The sequence below is a fragment of the Balaenoptera musculus genome, chromosome 11 (genome assembly GCF_009873245.2).
Source record: "Balaenoptera musculus isolate JJ_BM4_2016_0621 chromosome 11, mBalMus1.pri.v3, whole genome shotgun sequence".
NCBI lineage: Eukaryota > Metazoa > Chordata > Mammalia > Artiodactyla > Balaenopteridae > Balaenoptera > Balaenoptera musculus.
The window spans coordinates 96,981,417-96,998,297 of record NC_045795.1 but is presented as its reverse complement, the minus strand read 5'-3'; the positions used below and the strand labels follow the sequence as shown (position 1 = coordinate 96,998,297).

The window sequence follows — 16,881 nt, the reverse complement described above, 5'->3', positions numbered from 1 at the left end:
AGAGGGAACAGAACCAGCAAAGGCCTTCAGATTAAAATGTCTACAATTCACTGCTCCCTGACAAAGTGGGGAGTTGTATGATATATACCAAAAGGTCCAGGTAGGGCAGGAATGGAAACAGTAACTGGTGATTGAGTGATGTCACCCTCTTTCCTACAAGGCATCCTCAGAGCATTTCAGTCTGCCTCTTGATCTACACACAGTTTGTCCTTTTCCCTGTAGCAAAGTTAGGTGGGTAAAATGTGTGAGACTTTTCTGACCCATCACAGTGGTAAATGCACATTTCCTTGGCACCAGCAAGTCAAAGGGAAAAGCCAAGTTTGTTTTAGCAGGCTCTTCCCAGAACCAGCTCACAAGTTCAGGGAACAGTCCTTATCATGTGTGCTTCTTGGAGTTTCATTTGGGTCAGACTGCTAGATGAGCGTTCTACCTTTTCCACCAACCTGGACTTAGCACCTGAAACCATTTAGGACAACCTGAAATGTCCACTTACTGATAGTGGTATGGAAGGCACCTTGCGTGGAAGGCTAAACATTGACAGTCAGTTGCACAACACAACTCAGAAAAATAATGATGACTTAGATTTGAGGACAGTAGGTAAACCTGCACTTAGAGGCAAAAGTCAGCATGGTTCCTCTGGTCTATAAGGAGTGTGATGGGCATGGGTGTATGTGTGAGACACGGGGGATTACTAACTGTGTGAGGAATACTGCAGTTGCAAGTGATAGAAACAGAACTCAATCTGGCTTAAGCAATTTTTTTTAAAGGAATGTAAGTTGGTTCAGTAACTAAAATGTTCAATGGTCAGTGTCTTCACTGTAGCCAGGGCCTCACTGATATCATCAAGACTTGGTTGCTTTCTCAGGTCTGCCTTTTTCTACTATCAGGTAGTTTGTCTTCTCATGGAGACACCAGCTTAGTAACCCCAGTGAAAAGCACCCCTTAAAATTCCAGTAAAAGTCAGGCTACTTGATTTGGGTCATGTACACATTCCAGGAAATGCTTAGCCCTACCTAAACTATAAGGAATGAAAATGGGATAAGGATGATTCCCTAAAGGAAAATAGGGGTGTTGCTGCCAGAAGAAGGTGGCATGGGTACCAGGAAAGAAAAAACAATCGTGTTTTACCCTTTAATTACCTGGAATGTTCCCCAAAGGAGGAACTGCCCTATCCTAGTAGGCCATGAAGTCTGCAAATATTTACTGGATTTCTGCAACATGCCCAGTGCCATGCTAGATATTTTCAGATCTTCCTGTTCACTAAACAAGACATTCATTGACCATCTGCCCAAAACTGTGCACACGAGCAAGCCACACTCCAGACCTTAAGAGCTCAGAAAACTGTGTCACATGTCGTGACAGGGATAATCCGAGGGAGGCTGTGGGAATGTCCTGCAAGTCATCCAACCTGGGAGGCCAGGGAAGGCTTCCCAGCAAAGTATCATCTCAAGATGTGAAGGATTACAAGGAATTAGATACAGAGCCAGGGGAAGATATAAGGGAAGATTATCCCAGGCAGACGGAACAGTGTATGCAAGGTCCCAAGAGCTGAGGTGGTGGTGTTTTCACGAAACCGAAACAAGACTTGGGTGACCCTGAAGTGTAGAGAATAAAAAGATGTAATGAGCGCTGGGTTACTTTAAATGAATAGTAAGGCATTTGAATTATATCTCAATAAAGCTGCATTTAAAAAAAAAAAAAAAGACGTGATGAAGCAAAGGCAAGACCAGGTGGCAGAGAGCCTGTAAGTCACCCCTCAGACACGAACTTGATCTTGATGTGGCTTCAGGAGCCTTTGGGAGGAACTGATGGGAAAGGATTTGCTACTGGGCAGGGAAAGGAATGGATGGGGTAGAAGTGGAGAGTGAGACGGTAGTGAGGTCAGAGTGGGGTGGAATTGAGGCCATTTAGATGATTAGCTCCTCCTTTCTTGCTCTGATTCAGTGTGTGGCTTTGCATAAGACACTTCCCCTCTCTGGGCCTCAGTCTCCCCATCTGCCAAAAGGAGATCTGCAGCCACTTTGGAAAACAGTCTGGCAGTTCCTCAAAAGCTTAAACAAAGTTTCCATATGATCCACTCCTAGACAGATATCCCAAGAGAAATGAGAACGTATGTCCACACAAAAACTTGTACATCGTGGCTCACAGCAGCATAATTCACAATAGCCAAAAAGTGGAAACAACCCAAATGTCCATCAACTGATGAATAGATATATAAAATATGGTATATCCATACAATGGAATATTATTCAGTAATGAAAAGAATGAAGTTCTGATACAACCTATGATGCGATGAAGTGTGGAACTAAATGAAGAAGACAATCACAAAAGATCACATATACGATCCTATTTTTTATGAAATGTCCAGAATGGGCAAATCCATAGGGTCAAAAGATAGATTAGTGGTTGGCAGGGCTGGCGAGGAGGAAAATGGGGAGCGATTGCTAATGGGTACAGGTTTCTTTTGGGGGTAATGAAAATGTTCTGGTGGGAATGTAAATTGGTATAACCACTATGGAGAACAGTATGGAGGTTCCTTAAAAACTAAAAATAGAGTCACCATATGATCCTGCAATCACACTCCTGGGTATATACCCGGAAAAAACTATAATTCACAAAAAATACATGTACCCCAATGTTCACTGCAGCACTATTTACAATAGCGAAGACATGGAAGCAACCTAAATGTCCATCGACAGATGAATGGATAAAAAAGATGTGTTATATATATATACAACGGAATATTACTCAGCCATGAAAAAAGAATGAAATAATGCCATTTGCAGCAACATGGATGGACCTAGAGATTATCATACAGTACTAAGTGAAGTAAGCCAGATAAGAGAAAGACAAATATATGCTATTACTTATATGTGGAATCTAAAAAAAAAAAAAGGTACAGGGACATCCCTGGTGGTCCAGTGGTTAAGATTCTGTGCTCCCAATGGAGGGCGCATGGGTTCTATCCCTGGTCAGGAAACTAAGATCCCGCAGGCTGCATGGCACGGCAATCGATCAATAAATTTTTTAAAAGGTACAAATGAACTTATTCACAAGACACAAATAGACCTACAGACATAGAAAACAAACTTATGGTTACCAAAGGGGAAAGGGGTGGGGGATAAATTAGGAGTTTGGGATTAACGTATACACACTACTATATACAAAACAGATAACCAACAAGGACCTACTGTACAGAACAGGGAACTATACTCAGTACTTTATAATAACCTGTAAGGGAAAAGAATCTGAAAAAGAATATATGTGTGTGTGTATATATATATATATCTGAATCACTGTGCTGTACACCTGAAACTAACACAACATGGTAAATCAATTATACTTCAATAATAAAAAATATAATAAAAAATAAAATGTTCTAAAATTGTGGTGATAGGGACTTCCCTGGTGGCGCAGTGGTTAAGAATCCGCCTGCCAATGCAGGGGACATGGCTTCAAGCCCTGGTCTGGGAAGATCCCACATGCCGCGGAGCAACTAAGACCAGGTGCCACAACTACTGAGCCTGCGTTTTAGAGCCCGTGCGCCACAACTACTGAGCCTGTGCTCTAGAGCCTGTGAGCCACAACTGCTGAGCCTGCGTGCCACAACTAATGAAGCCCACGCATCTAGAGCCTGTGCTCTGCAACAAAGAGAAGCCACCGCAATGAGAGGCCCTCTCACCGCCACAAAGAGTAGCCCCCGCTTGCCACAACTAGAGAAAACCCACGCGCAGCAACGCAGATCCAACACAGCCAAAAATAAATAAATAAATAAATAAATAAATAAATTTATTTTAAAAATGAAATAAATAAAAAATAAAATTGATAGCTGCACAACTTTGTGAATATAATAAAACCCACTGAATAGTACACCTTAAATAGGTGAATTTTATGTTATGTGAATTACATCACTGTTAAGCAGGAGAGGGGGATCATAAGCCCTTGGCAGCTGACATCAAGATCTCTCATGGTCATGGCTACGAGAGGCTCTTGTAGACTACCCAGGCTGCAGAAGGAGGGCATCGAGGAGAGATCTGCGACTGCTGGGGGCAGAGGGGTGTCAGGGGTCTGCCAGCATGTCCCTGAGCCTCTCCTGTGCTTTAACCCCCCCACCCTGCCACCCCTCCTGCTGACCCTGCTCTCACCCTGGTCCCACCTCCCCATCTCCCGGGCTCTGGGGCAGCCTGGGAAGGTCAGTGGGCTTCAGAAACCTGAGTTCTGTATCCCTGCCCCTCCAAAGTGGGCTAGTACCCAATACATAAAATGTTTGATTTCTGCAACCAGCTCACAAAATGCACAGCCAACCCTGTGCAATCTTTTCCTTTCTTCCATTTCTTTGTGAATTTATTTTTCATTTAAAAGTTTTTATTATGGAAAATTCCAACCATACACAAGAGTAGAGAGGATAGTATAAGGACGTACCCATCTCCCTCCACTGATAACGAATAATTCTCAACATTTTGCCAGTATTTCATGTATCTTCCAAACCCGCTTTTTTGCCTGGAGTGTTTTAAAAGTAAATCTTAGATACGATATCATTTCACACATAAACATTTTAGTAAGTAGCTCTAACAGATAAGGAATTTTTAAAACATGACCCACTATGCCATTATTCACCTAGTCCAAACAGGTTTATTCTTTAGTCTATGCTAAGGACCAATCAATGTTCAGACTACCCCCAGTTATCTTAAAACGCCTCTGTGCAGTTGGTTTGTTTGGATGAGGATCCCAACAAGGCCCACACGTGGCATTTGACTGCTATGTCTCTTAAGTCTCTTTTATAACATTTTCCCCTCCCCCTGCTTTTTTTCAAGCTGTTTATTTGTTGAAGAAACCACGTATTTTTTATATAAGTCTGTGAGTCTTTTTGAAAGTATTCTTATCTGGATGGGAAGCCAAATCTTTAGATTATTTTTCGCTTCAAGGAAAGATTAAGGGGAATTAATGATAGATAGATGAATTAGTGATAGATGCGTAGAAAATTAAGCACGTAAAAAACCAAGCAACACTTACCCCAGGAAAAACAGAACATCTAGCAAAGGAATTATAATCACAGTACACTCTTGACTCAGCCTGAATAATTTGTTTCGTGCTTCTCGTATTGTAAATGCAGACTTATGATATAAACAAAAGCGGTGCAGAAAAATGTGGAAGGCAATATGAGAGCTAAATCTTCACGTTCCTTTGTAGTAGTCAATAGGTAGAATCTAAAACTGAAAAAAAAAATTAACATTAGCAGTATAAATCTGACCCTTAGAAAACACATATAAAAACCAGAAGGAATAATCAGAAATACCAGAAAGAGTTGAAGGGAATTGGAAGTGAGAGGGAATGAAATAAGGAACAGTTGATTTTAAAGTGTGTACCGGATTATCAGACTTATTAACAACAACAAAAAATGTCTTTTTAAAAGACTGGATTCGTTTAGTTGGTATCCATGGAGGCTAAAATCTGAGAAGGAATGAGTTAAGACTGCAGGAACCCTTGAGGCTTAATTTGGCCAGCTGAGTGAAAGAGTATAATTGTTCCTGCCCTCAGAGATAGGACAGCGGGCAGAACGCAAAGAATGTCCTCCAGGTGGCAGCATCTCGCCCACGCCCCACCGCACCCGCCACCCCACCACCCCCGTGCTGCCTTTTGTTTCTCTGCTCCTGCCCGCCAGAGCTACCAGCAAGAACAGAAATGCCAGCCAATTGTCCTATCTAAGCAGGAGACTTCATTGCTGTCACTCACCTTTGCCTTTTCCGTCTCTCTCCCTTTCCTTGGGAGCTTCCAAGGTACTCTAGGGTAGGAGCTCCCAACAACTCCCAACGCTGGTGGTCTGCTGTCCTTTCAACAGAGATCCCAGTTGGAGGCCTATTTTCAGACTCAAACTCCTAGCACAGTTGGAGCCACCTGGAAGGCCTGGGATTTTCATCTCCCCTTCTATCTCCGAGATGCCTCCAGAGGGGCAGGATGGTGTCATCACTCTTAAGATCACTGGCTCTTATGGTTTGGCTTCTTATTTGCTGTGTGTCCTTGGACAAATTACTTCACCTCTCTGAGCTTGGACTTGCTGGCTGTAAAATAGAGAGCATAATAATATATAGGGTTGCTGTCAGGAATTAAAAAGAATAATGCATGTACGATGTGCAGCACAGCGCCTGGCAGACTAAGCGCTTGGTAAACAGAGCTACTGACCATCCCCCATAAGCTTGGAATCATCCCCTGCCCATTCTTGCTGTCCCAGAGTCTCCAGGATGATGCTAGGAGCTCCTGTGAGAGACAGGATATTCCCCACCTACACCTGGCACCCCATGCTCCCCACTTACATTCACCTCCACCCCCAGTCAGTCTCCTCTTTCCATTGGATCAGCTTTCATCTTGGCCTCTGGCCAAAGGGATCATAATATCCCTTGCCTTTGTGTGTGATCTCAAAAGCCCTACCAATCCATGGTTTGGAAACACAATGGGATTGGGGCTCCTGGCTCCAAAGAGTCATCCAGGGAGCAGCCAAATGATCCTGCGTGGATTGGGGGGCTGGGCACTGTCAAGGCAGTGAGACTCTGCAGGGGCATGAATGGGTGGTCCACGCACACACACACCGCCCTCCTCCGGGGAAACTGAGGAAGGGAACCAAGCCAGCTCCAAGCCTGCTGAGGGAATCTCGACATCTCTAAGGAGACTCATTAGAGAGTTCACAGGAGGCACTGAGAAGAGGGACCTGGACCCCGCAGCTTCTGTAGTGGGCCCCTGGAACTGTCCTCCCACCAAGACTGCCCACAGGGGAAAAGACAGAGGTTCCTCAAAGGAAATTAGGATACCGTCAGGAAGAGAGATCTTGGACAATGCCAAAAAATGCCAATTATCTATTACATATAGAATCAGGATCTAGATAACTTCCCACAAGATCAGAACAACTGGCTAGATCTAACAAGATAAAATAAACAACAAATAAATGTAGCATGCTACAGTGAGGGTCAAGAGACCAAATGCACACAACGAGATGAGGAAGACCTAGTCAATATTGGGCAATAAAGTGATGTGGCTGCCAGAAACATTACTTTAGGGTGAGGTCATATTAATAGAGGAGTAGACTCTAGGAAAGGGGAGGTGAAAGTTCAGCTGTATTCTCAACTGGGTTCAGTTCCAAGAGTTATACTTTAAAGAGGACATCGTTGACCTGGTAAAAAGGAAACAGAGATGTCACAATGGTGAAATCCCAGAACCCTGTCCTTCGAGGAAAGACTAAAAGAACTGGGAGCATTTGGCCTGGAAGGAGAAAAATTCTAGAGAAATGAGAGATGACTTTACAATCCTGAAGGGGTTCCCACAAGAAAAACAGTAAAGCTGGTCAGATGATATGGTGAAATGGGAAAAGCCTGAACCCTCTCCCAGAGTCAGAGAAGCTGGATTCAGGCTCCACCGTTTATCAGCTACTAGGGACTGAACACCCTTCAAACTGCAACATGTCAGACACATCTAATGGCTGAGCATTGCTCTTCTGTGAGAGACGCAGGTAGGAAAACACTGGGAGGGAGATTTCAGCTCAAACCTAGGAAGGATCTTCTTTCTTTCTTTTTAAAATGATATTTATCATTCTTATCTCTGATCACAAAAGAAATACATGATTGTATTAAACATTGGTAAACAGAAAAGCAAAATTAGATAAACATCGCATCACCCACTATTTACCTTCTAATATTTAGGGATAGGATAGATGATTGATTGATTGACTGACAGATATTAACAAAAATGGGATCACACAAATACTTACCTGAGAGAATTTAGAGTATCAGCATATAATGATGTATATATTAGCATGTAAGGACGCTTACTGCAGTATTGTTTCTAGGAGAAAAAAAAAAAAGCTGTCAACCACCTGATTACTTATCAGTAGGGGAATACTGGGAATGTCTGCGAAACTAACGGTACATCCACGTCATACAAAGCTGTGCAGCTAATTGAAAGAAAGGGTGGAGCTAGTATGTATTGCCTTCAAAATGTTTCCAACATACATCTGCTTAAGGCAAAACAAACTTATAGAATAATAGGCATAGTATGATCCCATTTTTGTAGAAATGCATGCACATATATATTTTATATGATGCAAAGAAAACAGAATGGTGTTAACAATGGGTATATCTGGGGGGCAGAGTTGGAGAGACCAAGGATAAGACAGTTCATGTGTTCTTTGAACATTTCTATGTTGCTTGAATTGGGACAATCAGCACATATTACTTTTATAATTCAAATGACTGAAATTTAAATAAATAAATAACAATCTACTCTGGACATGTCTCCATGCCATTAAAGATTCTACATCATATTTAATGACCACATGTATTCCTTGTGTGGATTCCTCTTAATGTGTTGAACCTAATGGTGGAAATTTAGTACATCAGGAGCTGTCCAAAGAGGGACCTGGAGCATTTTGACAGACAGACCTGAAAATGTGCAGACCCACTGACCTAACCATGCCTCAGGGAGGAAGTTATCTGATAGGTACACTAGTGCATGTGCACAAAGATGTCTATGCAAGAATGTCCCTGCCTCATTATTCCTGCTAGCAAAAGGCTAGAAACAATCTACATGTCCAACCTCAGGAACCAGATAAATAAAAATGACAGGCTGATCATATGCTGCAGTTCTCAACACTGAATACAAGAAATGAGATGGATCTGCAGAAATGTACATGGATAATGTGCCAGGTTATATTGCAAAGTGAAGGGGAAAAAGGCAAGTTACAGAACAACATGTACAGTATGATCTCTTTTCTATTTAAGAAGTATATATGGCTGTGCCTTGAAAAAGCTGAAGGATACACATCAAGCTGTAGGTAGGATTTACCTGTAGGTCCGTATGTAGTATGTATGTAGCCCTATAAGGATATAGGTCTAGAGACATTAAGGAAGTGAGCTTCCCGTCCCAGGAGGTATGCAAACAGAGATTGGCTGCCCCGTTTTCGGGGATGCTGCGGAAGTGATTTCTACACCCCTCGAAGGTGACCTCAGTTCCCTTCTTAGCCCTGAGAATCTCTCAGAGAGGGGAGGTCAGGACTGGGAGAAGAATCCATCCCTAAGGGGAAAGGGTTAAGCAAGGATGGCGTTCCTGTGGGCGGGCTCCGCCATCGGCAGCGCCGGGCTCTGTTAGCCAAGTCTGAGCATCTCGGAGGATGCGGCGCGGCAAGCGGCTTCAGGGACGTGCGCAAGGTGAACGCGGGGGCTGCCAGCTCGGCGCCCAGGTGAGGAGCTGGACTAGGGAGGGGGCGATGGCGGGGCCCAGGCAGGGAGCATGGCCTGCAGCCCCCCTCTCAGGTGCGAGCGGCAGGGCCTGCACCAGCGTGCACCCCCCACCCAGGACACTGCGGGAAGGCGCGGAGCCAGGGGAGAGGAGATGGAGGAAAAGGAGAGGTAACCCGAGATGGACCAGCTCCTGGAGGCTGCCCTGCGGCGGCCCTCGCCCTGCTCCCAGGCTGGCCTCTTCCCAGTCCCTGAGGGAGCGAGAACACCCCCCCACACACACACACAAAAAAAACCTCTTCAGCAGCAGGAAACCAGGACTGTGCAGCCCCCTCCTCATCCGGAGGTGACTACATCTCTTGGATTGCGGGTGGTGAGCAAGATGGTAGATGCTTATCACTGAAGGCCCAACTCTGCTGTCTCCTCCTCTGCAAAGCTTTTCGGACCCCCTGTGTAAAATGAGCCAATGCGGGTTTCACAGCCCCTAGTATGGCCATTTGCAGCCTGTGTGACCTTGGGCGACTTGCTCAACCTCTCTGAACCTTGCTTTCTTCCCCTATGAAATGGGTATACTCACACCAGCTTGTTTTGGGAGGGGTGGATAAAATCGAGGACACGCAGCTAAGCTTAGCACAGGAGCCTAAGTGGGCAAGAGCTCAACACAGAAGTACTATTATTAACTAGTGCCTGTGTTAGGGCCCTTCCAGTCCTTCCCCCTCAGCTCACCACCACTCCCCACACTGGAACTGAGGCTTCTCTTTGGGTCCCCAGCACCTAGCCTGGGCCAGGAGCAGAGCATGAGCTCGGTGAATGTTTGAGAAATGAACTAATGAGGCAGATTGGGGAATGGGTTTAAGGGGTCTTTGATTCCCCCTAAAATTACCCACAAGCTTTGGTGGACCTGGACACTTCCCTGGGGAGAGCGCCTGGAGTTTTCTTCGGCTTCTCAAGGTGTCTGTGAGCCACCAAGGATCTTTGAGCACAACTGTTCCCCAGAGAGGAAGGGAACAGGGCCTTTGCCCCTAAACACACCCGGGCACTGGCTCTCACAGCCCCTGGCCCCCTCTCCTGGTCCCCCTCTCCTGGCCGTGGGGTCCCGTCTTGCCTCCCGGCTCCATTAGGGACCCTCAGGAAGCGGCACCATAAAGGAATATCCACCTGGGCCAGGCATATGCAGTGGCTGGAGACAAGAAATAAAAGATGCAAACACAGCCCTTGAGAAGCCCCAGGAGGGTGGGGGAGATAGGAGATTATTATACTATGTGACTGGTGTGACAGGAAGGGGTGGCGGGAGTGTCAGGGAAAGAAATACTCAAGCTGAAACAAGCCACCATCATATCCTACCTGGATTTCTGCACTGGCCTCTCTCCACCTTTTAAGACACTTCTCAGATCTCATGACTCCCATGCTTAACATCTCCATTGGCTTCCTGGGACACTTAGAATAAAATGCAGGTGCCTTTTCGTGGCTTTTGAGAAAGCCCCACCTTCCTGATTTCATCTCCCTCTGCTCCTTTCTCCTGCATCTGCTGTGCTCCTCATTCCTGCTGAAGGGCCTTTGCACTTTCTGTTCCCTCCTCCAGATGCTTTTTCTGGATATCATCAAATGGCTGACTCCTTCTTCCCATGCAGCATTTAGCTTAAATGTCACCTGAGTGGCCTTTCTAGCACTCCTGTGTAAAGTAGCCCCCCGCTTCTATCTCTTAACCCTGTTTTATGTTCTCCATAGCTCACCTTATTTAAAATTATTCATTGTCTGTCTCTTACCTAGAACACCAGCTCCATGAGGCCAGGCATCTTGTCAATCTTGTTCACTGTTTTATCCCCAAGGTTTGGCACATAATATGTCCTCCAATTATTTGCTGACATAGTTAAGGGGGCTGGTGGGAAAGAAAGCTTTCTGGACAAAAGGGAAAGTAAAAGGGCTCTAATGCTTATTAAGCTCCAATTATGGGACTGGTCCATCCTGTGTTTTGTTATGTCTTATAAGAGCCCCTTTGAGTTAGGTACTATTATTATACCCATTTTACTGATGGGAAAACCATGATGCAGAGGGGAAAAGTAACTCACCCAGGAAATGGTGAAACTGGGGTTGAAACCCAGGTCCCTCCTCAAAGGCACGGGCGTAGTATTTCTCTCCCTCTCCACCTCTCTGATATTTGACCTGGGCCCTCAAGAATAGGATTAAAAAAAAAAAAAAAAGAATAGGATTTCAGCAAGTGAAGGAGAAGGGAGAGGGCATTCCAGCCTGAGGGAAGAGCAGGAGCAAAGGCATGGGGCGTCAGGCAGTTCCGTGGGTGTTGAGGGATAAGTGAGCATCCTGGTGTGGCCTTGGAAGGCCAGGAGAGGAGCTTATATTCTCTCCTGAGGGCGATGGGGAGCCATTGAAGGTTTTGAATTAGGGCAAGTGGCATGACCAGAGATGCAGTTTTTTTTTTTTTTTTTTTTTTTTTTTTTTTTTTTTTTAGAGATGCAGTTTTAAAAGGTCACTCTGGGCAGCATGAAGAGGTTGAAGAGGAAGGGGCGGGTAGAGGAGGATTCTTCCTTTCTTTCCCACCAGCCTCTTTGGGGCAGCCATGGGAGACCCATCTTATGCCATCCCCCTCTCCTTTTTTTAGGCTCATCCCGTGAAGACTGGAAGCTGAGGGCTCCAGGCCCAGGCATCAGAGCGGACCATGGCTCCCAGCCCCTGGGGCTGTGTGTATGGCCGCCTGCTGCTGTTGCTGCTGCTGTCCCTGGGGGCTGGCTCTGCCCTGGGCCGGGGCCTTCCCAGGCCACTTGAGGACTTGGAACCACACTTGATCCCAGGAGCCCACCCCAAGGGCCCTGTTGGCACAGAGCCCCAGGCCTTTGACTTCTTCTGGGAGAAGCCCAGAGACGAGAGCCCCTGGAACTCCAATGTCCCCCAGGTCCCTGCTGAGGAGATGCCTGAGAGGCCCACAGACTCCCTTGGCCCAGCCCTGCATGGACCTAAAGCAGCCCGTGGGGCGCAGAGAGAAGGACTCCCAGTAACTGATGACCTCCAGGTGGCTCGAGGGCCAGTTTTTCAGGGCTGGACAGGACCTCCTGAATCACAGGAGTCTGTGGAGCAAGAGGCACCAGCCCCCTATCCAGTGGGCACCCCCCATCTCACTTTCACCCCCACAACTCCCAGACTCCAACTCGGGCTAGCCACAGTTCCTCCCATCCCAGGGCAGCCTGGAAGCCAAGTGGGACAGCGACCACCTAGAGATGAGGGTCTTGTGGCCAAAGCCAAGATCGGGGTCTCAGAGACATCCCCCTGGGACCACAAGGGCCCTCCCCACACTCTTGCGCCACACCCAGGCACTATCATGAGGCCAGGGCTGAAAGAACAGGGTGGGAGTGAGGAGGACTTCCAGGAGGCAGCTCAAGGCCCCCTCTTCACCCAGCAGGATCCAGCAGCTCCTGATGTTGGCTCAGTATCACCAGCTGAGGCGGCATCCTCTCAGGAGCCTGGGTCCCAGCCAGACCTGGCATTGGCCAGAAGCCTTCCTCCTGCTGAGGAGCTGCCCATGGAGCTCCCCAAGAAGGCTGGAGGTGGGGAGACCTGGGAAGTCAGTATTCCAAGTCCCTCACCCAAACAGACTGACCTCCCTGATGTTAGGGGCTCATCAGGACCCCAGCCCTCAGGTCCCTCAGCCTCAGAGACTCCTAATGGGCAGCCCAAGCCAGGTGGGTATCAAAGTGAGGGTGCTGAGCAGGGCTGGGACGGGCAGTGTTCCAGGGCAGCTGGATGCCCCAGTTTCTGTGTGACCTCTGGTCCCTCTGGGTCCTGCTTTCCTCATTCTGGCAAATGAGGGTGATTGTGCCTCCCTCCTGGGGGATTAGATTTTGGGGAATGCTGGAGGGTCAGGCAAAGCAGTGACTGCTTTTGTTATTTCAGAGATAGCAGCAATGAATGGAGCAGACCCCATCTCCCCCCAGCGTGTGAGAGGAGCAGTGGAGGCCCCAGGTACCCCCAAGTCCCTCATCCCTGGCCCTTCGGACCCTGGCCCAACTACAAACGGAACAGAGAGCCCTGTGGGAGCCCTGCAGCCAGGTGAGGGCATGGCTCGGGGGTTGGGGAGATCGGGTACTCTAATACCTAAGAACTTGTGTGAGGTATATAAGCGAGGGGTGGGGAGTGAATGGGGACAAACACCTCCTTAAAGGAAATGGCCAACAACTTCAAACAACTTAGGATAATAAACTACTACTCACTGGGTACTCTGGGAGAAGTCATTTGCACTCTGAGGGCTAGAAAATTCTTAAATATAAATTCTTAAGTATACATGGGTATATTTAGTGCAGTGATTCTCCAAGTCCCACAGTTCACCAGAGGAGCTTTTAAAAATTCCAGTGCCCAGGCCCCAGCACAAGGAATTCTGAGTTGATCTCCAGGTGATTCTAATATGCAGTCCCCGTTGAGAGCAGGTGGCATGTTAAAAAAAAATGATAGGTCACATCCATTTAACACTTATTGGGTGTTGGGGACTGTGCTAAACATTTAATCCTCACCACAACCCAGTGAAGAGGGGTGCTATTACCATCCCCATTTTACAGATGTGCTTAGAAAAGTTAAGTAACTTGCTCACCACATCGGAGGATGATGGAAAATCAAAAGTACTTTTCAGAGGGCTATTTTAATATTGTTATTGTTGCAGATGAAGCCGAGGAGTGGCCGGGGCGTCCCCAAAGCCACCCCCCAGCGCCCCCTGTCCAGGCCCCCTCGACGTCACGCCGGGGCCTCATTCGGGTCACCACGCAGCGTGCCCTGGGCCAGCCACCCCCTCCGGAGCCCTCCGCCAGCTCCGCGGCATCAGTCCCAGCTTCCAGCCCCCCTGCCAACGCCACCTCACCTCCCCTGCGCTGGGGTCCCCTGCGGCGGGTGCTGAGCTTTTCCTGGGAGCTGCACGTCTACGGGGTCGGGGTGCTCTTCCTGCTGCCTGCGTTGTTGGCACTGGCCTCGCTGGCAGCCGCCCCTGCGGGGCCCCGGTTGGCACTGGTGGCGGCGGTGCTGGTGCTGGTGGCGTCGGGGCTGCGGTCCGCCTACATGCTCACCGACCCCTATGGCTCGCAGGCACGGCTGGGTTTACGCGCCGGCCTGGTGCTCTACAATCTGCCCTTTCCCTTGCTACTCACCGCGCTGGCGGCCCTGACCCTGCTCGGCCTGGGCGCGGGGCTGCCACAGCAGCTGCAGAACCCGCTCCTCCTGGGAGCGCTGGCGTTGGCGCACGGCTTGGGGCTGCTCGCCACAGACCTGCTGTCGGCGAGGCCTGCGCTCAACCTCCTGGCTCAGGGCTTATCGTGCGCCTGGGGCGCGTCCGTGGCTCTGGGCACGCTCTGCCTGTGCCGTCGCCGCCTGCTGGACGGGCCGAGGGGCTGGGATGCCAGCCCGGGCCCCAGGCTGCTGGCCGTGGCGGGCGCGCTGGGGCTGCTGGCCAGTGGCTTGCAGCTGGCGGCCGCGCTCTGGCTGTACCCGGGCCCCGGCCAGGTGGGCCACTTCTCGTGGGCCTGGTGGGGCGTCCACTTCTGGCTGCGCCTGCTGGAGCTGACGTGGGCGCTCACCCTGGCGCTGGCCGCTCTGGCCGCCGCGCGGCCCAGGCCGCCCACAGAGCACGCCTGCTGGGCTAAGCTGCTGCGCCTGGCGTGCCCTACGCCCTCCGGCAAGAGCGAGGTGCCCGAGAGGCCCAACAACTGCTACGCGGGGCCCAGCAGCGTCGGCGCAGGTACCCTGGACATTAGCAAGAGCCTCATGCGCAACCCGGCGGAGGGTGGGCCTCCAGCCACGCCCAGTTCAGGCGCCTGGGGTTCGGCTGCGTCGCTGGGCCGCGGTCCCCTGGGTGGGCCGGGACCGTCCCGCAGCAGCATGGGGCCGGCGCCATCGATGAGCGAGCTGGACCTGCGGCCGCCATCACCCATCAACCTGAGCCGCAGCATCGACGCCGCGCTCTTCCGAGAGCACTTGGTGCGAGACAGCATCTTCCGGCGCTGCGGCCTCCGTGGCCTGGCCTCCCCGCCGCCCGGGGGCGCGCTGCGGCCGCGCCGGGGAAGCCACCCCGACGCCGAGCTGGATGGCGCAGGTTCTTCGCTCCTCCGCGGCCGCAGCCGGTCGCTCAGCGACGTGCGCGTGCGCGGCCCGGTCCCACCACATGTAGTGGACGAGCCTGTCGGGGCGGCTTCCGGCAGCTCCGTGGACAGCTTCTCACGGGGCTCGCTCAAGATCAGCTGGAACCCCTGGCGCCACGGGCTGTCGTCGATGGACAGTCTGCCCCTGGATGAGCTGCCCAGCACGGTGCAGCTACTGTCTGCCCCAGCTCCTGCCCCGGGTCCCGCCCGGCCCGGGGAGCCCCAGAATGGGATCCAGCCTCGCTGCAAGCCCGGGGACTCCCGCAGCGCCTCCAGTGACACCATCGAGCTCTGAGGGGGTCCAGAAACTCAGGACCAGGGCCCCGCCCTCGATGGCCCTACCGCGGCATGACCTTCTGGGATGCTGAGCATTTGAAAAACATTCCGGGAGTATTCCTGGGCCCCAGCTGATTGCAGCCTCCGGAGACAGCCGGACACGAACCCACCCCCACCCCCAGATTTTTGTTTTTTAAAATATCTCTATTTTTAGCGGGTATTTTGCACAGAGGCCGTGACTTATGCAGAATACAGGGTGGACATGCACGTATTTGGGAATGGGGAACAGGGTCCAAATGCCCTAACATCCCATCCAGACTCTCCAGTGTGAAGATGAGGCTCGACTGTCCAGACTGTCCTCTTTGTGCCAAAGAAATAAACCCTTAGGACTTGGCTCAAGCCTCCCTCCAGCCATGCCAGGATCCTGTTTAGAGGAGATACCCACCCCCAGTGATTCTAAGTCCTGTGTTTATTGCGGAGGGGAGGACTTCCAAAGGAAAGGGCCCTCAACCCTTGGAGGCTTTAGAAATAATGGCTATCAATATTTCATGGAACATCTATCTGCTGTACACTGTCTTCAGCTTTTCACATCCATCACCTTAATTCTCACAGTAAGCCTGAGTGGGAAGCGTTATCATGCCCATTTTATAGATGAGAAGAGTGAAGTTCAGAGATGAAAGTCATTTGTCAGGGTCCTTTGGCAAGTGATAGCTGGTACTGAACTGAGAAATTTCCACTCCTAAGCCTGGTTCCTCCATCTCCCTTGTCTACCACTACTTCAGGGCCAACCCTCTCCTTTGTCCTCCTGCTGCTCCTCCATCAGGATGGCCCTCAGTTTCCCAGGGTTTTAGGAAACTTCCCCAAGGGTGGAGGGGCTCTCAGTAGCTTAGGCCAACCCATGGTGGGTGGGGGCAGGTAGTAAGACAAGCTTCTCCATTTTCCAAGACCTTTCTTTATTTCCTGAGATGAATAAATAAATCAGTGGCTGAGGGGCAAGGGGGTGAGGACAGAACAGGAGCTGACAGCATGCAGCTGGCAGGAGGGGGTTGTGAAGGGACGCCCCCCCCCCCATCCTGGGTAGGGGCCAAAGCTCACTAGCAGCCACAACGAGGAGACACTTTTTTAAAAAATTCACAACACTGTGAAGGCTGACCAGTGCCCCAAGGCCAAGATCTCATGGCACCCACCTACAGGGCTACTTTTTCACCCAAGGGCCTCACCTGCCCAGGCCCAGGTGTCTGGGCTGCCCCATAAGG

The 16,881-nt window shown here is 49.7% G+C and overlaps 1 protein-coding gene and 1 long non-coding RNA gene across 2 annotated transcripts; one reads left to right on the top strand and one right to left on the bottom strand.

Moving 5' to 3' along the window:
• Nucleotides 1–4,172: 4,172 nt before the first annotated feature.
• Nucleotides 4,173–11,383, bottom strand: LOC118903577. The gene is made up of 4 exons (XR_005021838.1): nucleotides 11,291–11,383; nucleotides 10,988–11,100; nucleotides 5,734–6,059; nucleotides 4,173–5,207 (listed from the first exon to the last, which is right to left on the bottom strand). It is a non-coding gene; the product is annotated as an uncharacterized LOC118903577 (long non-coding RNA).
• PRRT3 (proline rich transmembrane protein 3) lies at nucleotides 9,158–15,662 on the top strand. Its single transcript, XM_036868721.1, has 4 exons — nucleotides 9,158–9,223; nucleotides 11,839–12,913; nucleotides 13,125–13,280; nucleotides 13,885–15,662. The coding sequence occupies exons 2-4, from the start codon at nucleotides 11,896–11,898 to the stop codon at nucleotides 15,642–15,644; spliced, it is 2,934 nt and encodes a 977-aa protein (XP_036724616.1). The 5' UTR covers nucleotides 9,158–9,223; nucleotides 11,839–11,895; the 3' UTR covers nucleotides 15,645–15,662.
• Nucleotides 15,663–16,881: the final 1,219 nt, after the last annotated feature.

Bases quoted from the DNA above. Each gene is read 5' to 3' on its own strand.
- PRRT3 (XM_036868721.1), top strand. From the start codon at position 11,896: ATGGCTCCCAGCCCCTGGGGCTGTGTGTATGGCCGCCTGCTGCTGTTG. The intron at 12,914-13,124 runs GTGGGTATCAAA...TTGTTATTTCAG, and splicing joins TAATGGGCAGCCCAAGCCAG to AGATAGCAGCAATGAATGGA. The intron at 13,281-13,884 runs GTGAGGGCATGG...TTATTGTTGCAG, and splicing joins TGTGGGAGCCCTGCAGCCAG to ATGAAGCCGAGGAGTGGCCG.